Source organism: Lutjanus erythropterus, chromosome 8, assembly GCF_056507025.1.
Source record: "Lutjanus erythropterus isolate fLutEry1 chromosome 8, fLutEry1.hap2, whole genome shotgun sequence".
Classification (NCBI taxonomy): domain Eukaryota; kingdom Metazoa; phylum Chordata; class Actinopteri; order Lutjaniformes; family Lutjanidae; genus Lutjanus; species Lutjanus erythropterus.
In genome coordinates, this window is record NC_139324.1 from 16,576,682 (window position 1) to 16,590,021 (window position 13,340).

A 13,340-nucleotide genomic window follows, 5' to 3' on the forward strand; every position below is an offset into this window, starting at 1 on the left:
GCTTTATGTTCTTTAGAAAGTGAAAACTGTGCAACAACAGCACACCGCATGCACATACACTGGTTACATGACTGCATATTAAAATGATGATGCATAAATACAGCACGGTCTCCTTTTAATTACTAATCACATACAGAATGTGCTTTCAACATCAACCTCTCAACACCTCTTTAAAAGATAATAAAAACTAAATCCTATTTGTGGGTGATAGATAAAAACTCAAATGAAAGGGAGAATTGGATGAGTGAGTTCCTTGACACCAGGGTTACTCTTCTTTGTTCTCTGTGAGCTGCTCCCTGGATGCCTCATTTGAAATCTGCAGAAAAGGAGTACTGATCTCACTTGACTGCATGTCACCAGCCACCCGCAGAAGGCAGCTGAGAACCATGTCCTTGGCCAGGCCAGCCTCCAGGTTCCCTTCTCGGCTCAGCTGCAAAGTGATCTGGTCAAGGCTGGTCAGGACCAGCTCTGAGCCCAGCAGAGGGCAGATGGGACCTGGGTCAGAATCTCCCTCCCTGGCCATGTTCTCCATCATGTATTGCTGGTACAAATCCATGACTTTCTGCTCCAGGTAATGATTCAGAAGCGAGTTGGAGAACGGACCTTCACGCTCGTGGAACAAAAAGCTCCGATCACGGGTGCTCCAGCGGTTTGAACCTCCCCTCAGCCGGTGCAGAAGTCCACCCTGAGATGTCTGTCCTGTGGGAGACTCCTCCTCAGCTGGGTGGACGTCGCAAGACTGGAGGAAGGGCCCGGCGGCCTGGATGTCAGTGCAAACCCGGAGCTCACCGTCATTGGCTGAGAGAGGCAGCACCTGGTTGCCTACAATTTTGAGGTCGCTGTAGTTTTGGCAGATGCTTTGACAGAAGGAGGGAACCAAAAAGGGGTTGTCGCCACCTGAGCAACCCTGAGCGGGGATCTCAATCTGTGGAGAGATCTGCCTGCCAGGCTGGGCTCCGTGGAGATCCAAGGACCGCAGCGGAGAAATGTACAACTCCCCTGAAACACCCCTGTGGTCTGCACAACCTGTCTGCTCGGGGGGGTTGTGATGAACGAGTGGAGCGTGTCTGGTGGAGCCGGGTGTGAGGGTAGCAGCTGCTCTCGGCAGCCCATAAGCACTGTGAGCCTTCTGAGGAGGGAGGGGATCCAGCTCCCCCAATCCACCATAGGTCATGCTCAACAGTCTGCCTTCACAAAGCATGGCTGCAACAGAGAGCACACACACCGAGAAGCTGTGAGCTGAGTCATTACAACACAGAGACATTTCCTGGCCTAATCCATTGTTTAAGACATACATTTTCTGTGTGTGTAGCGTGGAGAGGGCTACAACTGTGTTTCATTGTGCAGTCCTGCATCATATAATGACAAATATTGTGAGAAGATGCAACTAACATCATGAATGTATTTATTCATATAAAGTTACACTTCACCGCAAAATCAAAAATATATTTTTTCCTCTGGTCTGTAGTATTATTTATCCATCCAGATTGTTTTGGTGTGAGTTGCTGAGTTTTGGAGATATAGACCATAGAAATATCTGCCTTCTCTAAAATATAATAGAACTAGATGGCACATTACATTATATCACAATGTAAGACATTACAAAGTTACATGTTACTCATGCATAATTCCACCTCTTTTAGTGGTAACTAGACATGTAACTAATTACTTTTTCAGATTAAATGACACAACACAATTCATACAATTAAATAACAAAGTTACTGAGATTATTGGCTCGTTTACTTCTGACCTACATGACAATAGTGGACAACTGCAGAGGATAACAGATAAACGCAACATATTTCCTGGATTTGCAGCTTTGTGGGCCAACATTACCTGCCAAGACAGTCCAGGCAATGTCAGTTTGCTTTTCATCACCGTAATGTGTTTCATATAAACTGCCATCTTATAATTAGTATTAACTACTGGAGCAAGTAGCAACGCTTGGTTACACACATCCAACATCCGGTTGGTCCTCTTCTACTAAATCTCACTGTCTAACCTAAGATGTGCATTAAATCCTCATGCTGCCGTGCTATTTAGTATACAAGAAACAGATTTAGTGTGTCCCAATACATAGCGTGTCAAGTGTAGTATGCTAAAAATACCAGAATGCCCTACTGCATCCAGACACTTTTTGTGGTATGCAAGCCACCATGCTCTTCTGGCAGTTCTGACCCACAATCCTGTGTGAAGGGTGTATGAGTAAGAGGATCAAAGTTCAGGGTGCAGTTTTATGAGGAACTAGTACGCCCCAATTGCGTGCATACTGCATGCAACAGTATATACTTTACAAGGGTAGCTGCGGTATGTACTAAAAGTAAAAAGAAAAAAATATGCAATTTGGAATGGAGGGACGGCAATAAAATTGTAGTTTACACGTGGAGTGCTTATCAGTGCTACCTTCTGGTTGTTGGGAGTATTATTAAATCCATTATTACATATAAATGGTTTTAACTGAAAACAGTAGTAGGTGAAACTTCTTCAAAACTTAACAACTTGAGTTGGGCTCAAAACTCAAAAATCTATCGTAGTATGTTGCCTTGAAATTTTGAGTTTTCTCAACTTTTAAATGAAAACTAAAATGTAAAAAAAAAATCTATATTTATTTCCATGTAATTGTCTGCCAAAGCCACATTAAGTCAGTGGAGAGGGGCTAAAGAGCAGCATGTGGCTCCAGAGCCGCATGAGCCAAATGAGATCGCAGCGTTTACTTTAAATAGAGGGACACACAGAACATGGACCAGTGCACATGCTAGAAGAATTTATAGAATCAGCTAGTTTGCAATGGCCATCACACAAGCATCAACAAAAAAATATGAAAAAGAAAAGATGTCTCAAACAATGTCAACTTGCAAAGCTGCATTACTGACCTAATAATAATAATTAAAATACTAAATAGAAAGGGATGTCTGTCCAAAGGAGGATTTACAAAGGGTACCTTACCTAATCTAACATTCATAAAGCTGAATCATATTCCTCTGAAACAGATGTCCTCCTACCTCTCAGCCGACCAAACGTGTACTGCATTCAATTCCAGCATGTGCAGCATGTGCAAGGAGGTTTTTTATAACCGTGCCATGAGGAAGTGGGAATGTAAGATATTTTCTTTCTTCCCATTTCTGTTGCAGCTGGGTTGATCATGAATATATTTCAATTCATCATCTTCCTATTGATAATTGTATTAATATATTATTTTCATAGGATTGTTACAGACAAACTTCCCCTCCACCTATGTACAGTATATTTATTTTACCACCTTACATTGTGAAGTTAAGTGGAAGGTGTTTTACTCTAATGAACACAGAATAAGCTGTAAAAAGAAACCACAAAAGTTTTGTTTCTTTGAAAACATTAACAGGTGTGAGCTTGAGGTTAAAAGCAGAAAAGAAAGTCATGTTTAATGGCATCAAAATATCAGGAAACAGAGAGTTCAAAACATGCTAATTCCTGTTTTCGTTTTGTGACAGGTCACACCGCAACTTTTGAGTTACCTCTCTGTCATGACGGTGAAGGCAGGCAGGCTTTTTGGTTCAATAATTTCTGTTTGGAGCTTATAGCTTCACTCTTCCTGTTATCTGAGTCTGTGCCAAAGGAGAAGTGTGCCTTCACACTCTGTTATGTAACTGCAGTCATCACTTCCTCCTTGTGAGTCTGCCTACTCTTCAGCACATTTAAGTAAATGCTGAACTTTGCCTGAGACCTTGGGATGATGCTTTTATTTAATTTTATTTTCATTTCTCCTAATCTGATAGAAACTTTTGTATGAATCTTATATATGCAAGGGCATATGTTTCAGGATCAGGGGGGACATAGGCTATTTAAAGGGATAATTCAGATTATTAGAGGTGGGGTATGTAAGAGGTACTTGTTGAAAGTCAGTGTAGTACCTGCAGTAAATGGCAGTCAGCACGGCCCCTCTTTGGAGAAGCAGCAGGAGTACTGATGTAAGAAGCTAAGCAATGAACTGCCATGGACAAGGTCAGCAGCAAAACATATTTTAGTCACAAAAAAAGAGATGTCTGCTATTTTCACCATTTTACTCTACCGTCAGACAGCCTTTTTCGATGGGAAACTGCTGCTATATAACCTAAATATCGCTCTTTCTCTCTTGCTCAACCAGTCTCCATTTGTGAAATCAGTCATTTTACCTCGCAGAACACAGAGTTGCTTGGCTACTGTTGCCTCGATCAGTTGGTTTGTTTGTGTCATTTTGTGACTTGGGTGTTTAAAAAGCTTAGTTCAGATTCATTGAAGTCACATATTAATGCAAACAAATGAACAGATCAAGGCAGTGGTAGCAACTCCTGTGTTCTGTGAGGTAAAATTATTGTTTTACTGCTGATCCTGTCCACGGCAGTACATTGCTTCCAAGCTGGTACTCTCTGCTTCTCCAAACTGGGGGTAATACACTGACTATTAATACATACCTCAAACAACCACACTTCAATTATTCTGAACTATCCTTTTAAGAGTCCTCCCTCAGAAAAGTCTGAGCATCAAATACTCAATTTTCTGCATTCTGGTGATTTTTATGCACGGGTTTATGCCTGTTCTGCATCAGTTTATAGTGATACAGTCTTTATTTAACCCAAAGGTTTTCATTTATTTCTCAACAAAGGCCCTCCTTACAATATAGAAAATATAACTGGGAACCCTTCATGTATGTCCCCTTAAATAAATATAAAAGTAGTCTTTTTGTTTTACACTTCTACTGAATTATGTTAAAGAACAACACAAGAGAAATGTATTAGAACAATATAAAACATGAGTTAAAAGTATTTGCAACTTGTCAGCACAGAATACCAATAACATACATACACACATATCAAGAGGGTGTTTCACTCTTAGTGCTCCCATAAAATAAAATGTGTATTTTGATTATTTAAAATAATATATATATGTATATATGTATATATGTATATATGTATATATGTATATACATATATATATATATATATATATATATATATATATATATATATATATATATATATATATATATATATATATATATATATGTATATATGTATATATGTATATATAATCCATTCTCTAATGGAACATAAGGAAAGTAAGGCTCTCAGGCAAGTCAAAATAAAAGTCCTCTACTACTCTCATGTTTTTATTAGGCGGGACAAATGCTCGTCTTCTAAATATTAAGGGGACATGTCCCCTCCAACTCTCCTGAGATCTGCGCCTATGTAGGTGAGGTCTAAATCAGTTGTCTGGTGAAAGTGATGCAAACTTTCGGGTTATATTTATGGCGGGGATTTTTTCCAAGATGAACCCTGTCTGCATTTATTACTCGCTTCAGTTTCAGACTTCCTCCGCTTACGACAGTGAAGCACAACAATAGAAGCGCATGAAACACGAGAGGAGATGATCTATTATTGATTAGACGTGGAAACCATAGACATATCTACATCATACTTCTTCCCTAGTTTGTTACAACATCCTGGCTGTTCATATGAGGTTAACTGGTATTTTGATCTTTAGTGCGTTTTCATATAAACCTAAAATTGGAATAGTTTAATCTTGGCCTATCTTTTTTTTTTTTTTTTTTAAGATAAATGCGTGGTTTATCAACAGGTGGATTCAAAAGCAGTAAATCTGCAGGCCCAGAATAGTTTATCTATCATTTTGTCTGTTAAGTCTCTTGTATAAGTCAGGATATGTGACACAGGACGGCTGCTTGGCAGTGATGGCGGATCAAAGTGTAGAGTTACCAACCCGTTGCTACAGCAATGTTGCTGAGCAACATCCGATAACATTAAAGACATGTTGAGATCAGGTTAGACAAGAGGAGTCACAGCAGAGCAGTTCAGCACCCTGGACAGCGACTGCTCCCAAAACAAACACAGCTCCAGTCAGCTTTCAGGACGTATCTGATGTCCTGAAGAGACAAATATGGATGGATGCTCCACAAGCACTAAGGAATAAGGACAAGCGCGTGACCCTAAAAGTGTAGAGGGATGTTCAGGAAGATTAATAATGTGTTCCGTCCCAACCATCACGCGCACAGAGGGCGGGATGGTGGCGGCGGGCTCCGGTCCGAGCAGGACTACCACAGCGCCTGCACGGTCCGGCTGGTCCGCAGCACCTCCATGCTGGTGGTGGGAGAGAGGAACGCGGCGGGCTCCACTTTAAAACGGAGCAAAAGCACGGTGAGCATCGAGTCGACCTTGTACTACTATCAGCGACAAGAGGACAGGATCTGGCTCTACTCTCAGAATCAGAACTGTCTGGAGTACCTGGAGGCACTCGTGGCTTTGAGACGACAGTACACAAAGAGTGTGAGTGACTTGAAAAGTAACGACGCCAAGGCCACAGTGTCTTCCAAGAAGAAGAAGAAGCCCGCACCGCCGCCGCCTAAAAAGGAAGAACCGGTAAGATGACATCATCGATCAGGGACAGAGCACGAGGCAGGGCCGGATTTTGGTATTTTGGGTCCTGAGGCAAACACAGGCATGGGGTCCTCAACATCCCTTGTTTCCCCCCATTTTTCGATCCTTAAATAAATAATAAGTCATAAAAAAAAACGGTTCTCTAGCTTTTTATAGTACTGCAAAAATTTATTTCTAAAAAAAGTAGGTGAAGTAGCTTTTAGGTTTATTGCACCTAATAAATTGAATAAATTACAAGAGGTACTGAAATTGGCTAGATATTTAATCTGTAAATCATTAGAATTGTACTAGATGATATGTTTTTTATAGTGTTCCTACTTTGGTTGATTGTTTACATGTTTTCACCTGACTTACATTTTACTGTTTTTATTGCTGTCAGACTTGTTATTTATGTTATTTCCCTTTTTTATCCAACATTTTTACTGTTTTACTGTTGCTGTATATTTCTCTTGCCAGACATTTCTGTCATTTGTTTTATCTGACTTTTTCATAAAAAAAATTATTGATGTTGTTATTATTATATATTGTATAGTCTTTATCCCATCTGAATGTGAACTCAGGACACTAAAAGAGAAACATATAAACATTGGCTGCAAATTGATTTTTAAATGAATCATCAACTATTTTGATAAGCGATCAATCGGTTTGAGTATTGTAAGGTCAAATTCATTGATACCAGCTTCTTAAATGTGAATATTTGAGGGTGTCATCTTGGGTTGTGGGAAACAATGATCAACATTTTTCATCATATTCTGACATTTTATTGACTAAACAACTATTTGATTAGTCAAGAAAATAAAGGATAGCTTAATCAACAGTGAAAACAATCGTTAGTTGCAGCCCTAATCTTTCAGTACAGGCAGTGGATACGTCTGTATTTCTACCCAGAGGGTGAACAAGCTGTGGCTGGGGTGGGTATTGTCTTTTAATATTCCCCTGCTTCCTCTGTTTTTCAGCACCACTTCAGCAACTTTGCTCATGGAATAGTCCAAGTTAGTGGGGAGAATGAATTAAGCATTCTGATGCCATTTTAGCATATTGACTCCCAGAAAGACATAATTAATTAAAAACAAGTATGTTCCCTATAGTGATACCCTGAGGAATCTCCTAAAATCTTTCAAAGGAAATAAATTGAAATTGATATATCTGAACACTACAAAATTTCAAATGAAAAAACTGAGATTGCTGAAATGTAATTTAAAAATAAGCTTTGTCTTTCCTGTAATAATTTTGTGTCAATATCAGCCTGCTCTATAGTCACATTAATGCACATAGCACACTCATGATTAGTTATGAGCTGAACTGTGATAGGAGTATTGCTTTATTGTGAAGGCAGTGTGACAACAGTCAACCAAAAATCATCGTATTAGGAATAAACGTGTCTCCTGTGTCAGTTGTCCACAGGTGGATAGGGTAGGATTATACAACTGTATTTTAATGTAGGTCATAATGGTTGGAGAGCCTAAAATTTTGAGTTGGTGTGTGATGTATAAAGTTTGAGAAACAGACTTTACCATAATGCAGCCTTTTAAACCAGGGTAAGACAACAGTTATGCCACATCACAATATACCAAAGCCAAAATGTATAATAATATCTAGTCTCAACTCAAATCACAATGTCAATATAAAACCAAATATTGCCCCAAATGTTCTCCCATTCATTTTAACCACAGATATCAAAAGCCAAACCCTCTGCCCCTCCTGTCCCTGACGAGGAGGACACTTTGCAGTTTTTTGATGCAGTCATCGCCAGCTGTGACAGCGAACCTCTACGCAAACCTTACACAGATGATGGACATGCAGATGTGGACTTCATAGGTGAGTTTGACAAGCTTCTCTTCAACTGGAACGATTCTGGGATTTAATGTGAAATGTCTCATGGTCAAATGCTAATGAGTCCTCGTCACCTTGTCTGAGTATTTTCTTCTTTGTCCCAGTTCCAGTGGAGTTAAAATATACTTGAGAGTCTAGAGGTCTGTATGCCTCAAACTACTAAATATGTGTGTGACGTTCAAAATGATTGTGTTTACAGACAATGGTGGAAAGGAGCTATGTAGGTTTACTGAAGTATATGATTTCATATACAGAATATGAATACAATGTATAAACCTATCACATTATAACAGGACCTTTCTTGTTTGTTAGCAATATACAATTTACCTTGTCATAATATGAAAAGTTTTGTGATATAAAACCTACACCAATATTACTTTTCAATATGATTGCCAATATTATTTTTTGTATTTTAGCTTACTTTTGTACTTAACTTATCTTACTTATATTGTTATTCTATTAGGCAGGGTTTATTTGCCTTTACTCCTCACACTTTATGTTATATTTCACTTTATATTTAATACTCTGTCTTATCTCTTTTGTTCATTTAATTCATTTTAACTTGATAACAGTGTTATAACGAGAAACTTTTCATGTTAGAACAAGTAATACCTTTGCATGTTGTAATTATGTTAAAATATCTAGTTATAATTATAGACTTTTTACATTATATAACGTGATATTGATCTATTTCTCTTTCTCTGGAGAGGCAACAACACACTTCCACAAAGATTAGCCTGTGATATAATAAATAATAACCATCACAGGGGCTGTTCATATCCCATAATGACAAGCACAGTTTATTTCTTCCACCACCGAGTTTACAGCTGGTCAGGGTTGTCATATAACTAAATGTAGTAAGTATAGTTACTCAAGAACAATACTTGATTGTAACACATGGCTTGTAGTGCTCAAAGTGTCAAAAAATACATTTGAAAAACTCAACACCAGTGTCTCTTTGCAGAAACCATGATCTGGTTACTCAAGATAATCCACTGACCTTTTTGTTAGCAGGTAAAGATAAGAACTACTTTTTTCTAGTAGAAAGAAAGAAAGTTTAACTTTGAGCTTTGAACTGTGAACTTTGAGTGGTGGAGTCTCAGCCTCAAATACTAGCAAGGACGTTTGTCTCAGAAGGCGAGGACGTCTCCCCTGCTTTTGCATGTGTTACTGCGGCCTTAGCCGGCATGCACCTATAGAGCTGAACTGAAACACATGAACTGAATACAGCCATTATTAGTGTTATTATTAAAATCTGAGGTTATACTGCTATGACATCAAAATTTATAAGTCTAAATATCTATTCTTCTTCAACCACTGGTTGAATGGGGGTGAAGGTCAAGTATGATCGGGACATTATCCATAAGATACTCATTCTCACATTGTTCCTGCACTTTAGGGCCAGTTGAATATCTATACCAGTTACTTAAACCATGTTTCCACTGTAAGAATAAGGGTCTGAGGGCGGCCCTAGAGCATCTGTCCCATGTACTGAGGCTGTTAGTCCTCTGCAGCAGCCGCTGGTTCGACTTCCACCTGCGGCCCTTTGCTGCGTGTCATCCACTCTCTCTTCACCCTGATTCCTGTCTGCTCTTCAGCTGTCCTATCCAATAAAGGCAAAAAAGCCCAAAAACATTACTTAAAAAAAAGAATAAGGGTCTGAATGAAGGTGCAGGGATATTATTCTTCCCTCCAAAAAGTCCCTGCTTTGGGGTGGGGCTCGCAGCACTAAACATTTCTATTTGGTTGAGTACTTGCCGCATTTTATTTCAGCCACCATTTTTAAAAATCAGACCAGTTTAGTCTTTTTTTTTTCACTTTGCCTTGACACGTCAGCATGGAGTTACAGAGCAAAGCACACACCATATGGACCAAAGACAAATCCAGGTGTTGTTCCTCTAGGACTTGTGCTGTGTTACCGCGGTCAGAGGTTCGAAGATTGTTCAAGGTGCACACTGCCAAAAGTAAACAACAAACATGGCTGACCATGACAAATTAATGAGTTTCCTTGGCAAGTGTACACACAATTAAACCCTCAGAAGTCCATCCTCCTCGCACAGTTCCATTATAGATTATGTTTCAAAGGCACTGGCCTTCCAAGGGTGCTGCCATTGTTGATTGATGCCAGTCAACTGCGTCTTCATGAAGTCAAAGTAGTTCACAAGTCGGAATTCCAACTTGTTCCATTATACTTTTTCAAGAAGGAGGTCGGAATTTTTTGAGCTCTGAGTTTTCTGGAACACAGGTTAAAAGTTTGGGTATTTTGGGTGGATTGTGTAGATAAAATAATTAGGAGGAGGAGTAATTTAAGCTACTGGTCTCCAAGTAACAACTTTCAGCCTCATCTTAGCGTCTTACTCTCTGCTCTTCTCTCCCGCAGTGGCCTCTAGCTCAGCTGAACATGACCTCCACTCTAACTGGGTCCTGCGGGTTCCCCGTGTCACAGACGACTCCAAGCAGAAAGCAGTTCATGACTGTGCCAATGAAAGCGCCTCGAAGAAGAAAAACCAGAGCGGGTCCACGAGCAGCCGACTGCGGCTGCAGAGGAACCCAATCCATCTGCCCAAAGTGGTGGAGAGTGCATTCCAGACTCTCCGCTTCAAGCCCAAATTAAAAAAGCAGTGAAGCTTGATGGACATTTGAAACTACACGCACTGCCACACTACTGACATAGAGATCAACCTAGTTTGTATGGACGGATGCCATGCACTGCTAACAATCTATCCGGACAGTTATACTTGCATGACATGCTGAAGGGAACTTCAAGAGAGTGAATGTTGACCACAGATTAATATTAACATCAATCTCAATTAAAATCTGATATGAAAATCTGTATTCACGTACAAACACTGCTACATTACTGAAATGTTACTCCATTACAGGTAAAACTACTGCTGTTAAAAAAAATACAGTATGAAGTATTCTTCTGAAAAACTACTCAGAGTATTAGTTACTTTTTAACCTTTTATGTTTCATTCTCAATAACTGCAGGCGTTCAGTAGAAAGGGGTTTCTGTTTCTCCAACTCTACAGTCTGAGTTAGGGCTGCAACAGTTAGTTAATTGATTAGCTGGTTGAAAGAAAATTTGTTTCTATTTTGTAAATCAACTGTTTCGGTCATTTTTTATTCAAAAATGTCAAACACTTGCTATTTACAGCATCATAAATGTACAGATTTGCTTTTAGAGTCTTTGCATTTTGGACTGCTGGTTGGGCAGAAAAAGTTATTTGAAGACACTTTGAGCTCTGGAAAATTGAGATGAGCATTTTTAACTCTTTTTTTTTTTACATTTTATACTGATGAATCATGAAAATGAGTGGCAGACTAATCAATAGTTAAAATAATTGTTAGTTGCCACCTTAGTCAATTGGCTAGGTTTGAATATTAATTCAAATTGTACTCAGTATTAAGTAAAGTAACAAATAGATTACATAGTGTAATGTAAAATTATGGTCTGAAACAATGACTTTATCACAGTAATTTGAATAGTTGTAATTAGTTACTTCCCCCCCTGATAAGAGTTTTAATGCTTGCCTGTTTCACAATAAACCACAGTAAAGTTCCTGATGATTAGTGTTACAGTTTCAAATTTTAATAATTAAAACTGGGTTTGAGTCCTGCACTTTGAAAAACGTCTCGTAAAGCATGCAACGTTGGTATGTTTTGCAACCATAAGAGTACAGACATGACAAAGGACATAATGCTATTTCAAACCCTTGAGAGCTTTTCAATATAGAACAGCTGAACTTTAAAAACCCATTCATTCCTTTCCAACATCTCAAAATTACGTCAACCCATCAGTTCGATAGCATTTCTTTCAAGTGCTTTTGAAATTAGTTAAATGAGAAAAAATATCTAATATTGTTATGAGCATGGAATTTAGGTTGAGAACAGTTTATGGTTTCAGATCTGCAGAGAGACTTTATTCCTTTGAGGTATCAAAGCCTACAGTATAATGCAGCATGTCCTTCACAGCAATAAGACTTGCTGAAAGGTAAACATATTTCAGAGTACTGCATGAATACCTGTTTCATTTAAGAATGAGTTTCTAGCTCAGGCCAAAGGCAGAGTCGACAGAGCTGTTCAAACCCAGCTAAGGTTACTCTGTTCATCATTGCTGAAGTTAAAATGAGTTGAAACATGATGGATAAACAAAAAATACATTTCTGAGAGACATCCAGAAATCTTGATATTTCTAAAGTTATTCAGGCAGGTGTTGAAAGATTTCTCCCTCAATTTCTGATACAATGGGGGTTGGAATTTTTATTCATGGCACTCATAGCACTGAATATTGAATAAACCTCTAATTTTCTGCATGCTTACATACCACTGGCCACAAGTGTCAATACTTGTGCTGTACTGAATGTTCATTTTTTTATTTTCAAAGCTTCTACTGAGGTTTTCAAATGAAGCTTCAAGTGTCTGTCATTATATTTTATGACATCATCACCTTAAAAGAAATACTGAAAAATCCTTGAACAGAATCCTCAATTTGAATGAAGTGATTCATTGAAGTAAATGAGCTTGACTTTTCTTATTAAATCATTTTTTGAGACTGTCCTGCCAACAGAGGCTTGCGTGGCAGTCAAAATGTTCCTTTCAAAAGGCAGAACACCAACAAATATGGACTGAAGCAGAATATTTCTTTAAATAAAAACGGGTTGTGATTTGTTTTAAATGGTTACATCTATCTTGTTTGTATAAATGTTAATTTCTGAACTTTATAACACTATGGAGTTCATCGAAGCGTCTGGAGGACAAGAGTCGGAAACAATCCTACGCAGCCACAACTGGAATCTAATATTACAAATAATATAATACTTATAATATTAGTGTAGTTTTTATCAGGAAGTGTGCAGCAATACCAGGTATAAAGGAGAAATATGTAAATCCCTAGCAATCAATACTGAGTACTGCAGTCCAAATGGCTAGTTGGAGACATAAACACTGTTAAACAGGTTGAATCTGTATTTAATATGTGATCTATGGTTGAAGCGAGTTGTTTTTCTCACTCCCACCTCCCCAGATTTGAGGCAGGCTGCCTGCAGGCTGCAAGGTCAGAAGTTACACAAGCGTAAGACAACAGCAACATTATAATGT

At 38.7% G+C, this 13,340-nt stretch overlaps 2 protein-coding genes across 2 annotated transcripts; one reads left to right on the forward strand and one right to left on the reverse strand.

Annotated features, from left to right (window-relative positions):
* On the reverse strand, window positions 1–3,037 carry LOC146322657 (TLR adapter interacting with SLC15A4 on the lysosome). Its single transcript, XM_084724026.1, has 2 exons — window positions 2,947–3,037; window positions 1–1,203 (listed from the first exon to the last, which is right to left on the reverse strand). The coding sequence occupies exons 1-2, from the start codon at window positions 2,960–2,962 to the stop codon at window positions 266–268; spliced, it is 954 nt and encodes a 317-aa protein (XP_084580152.1). The 5' UTR covers window positions 2,963–3,037; the 3' UTR covers window positions 1–265.
* A 2,234-nt stretch (window positions 3,038–5,271) lies between these two features.
* On the forward strand, window positions 5,272–11,247 carry c9h13orf42 (chromosome 9 C13orf42 homolog). The gene is made up of 3 exons (XM_084724027.1): window positions 5,272–6,389; window positions 8,081–8,225; window positions 10,621–11,247. The coding sequence occupies exons 1-3, from the start codon at window positions 5,976–5,978 to the stop codon at window positions 10,863–10,865; spliced, it is 804 nt and encodes a 267-aa protein (XP_084580153.1). The 5' UTR covers window positions 5,272–5,975; the 3' UTR covers window positions 10,866–11,247.
* The last annotated feature ends 2,093 nt before the right edge of the window (window positions 11,248–13,340 follow it).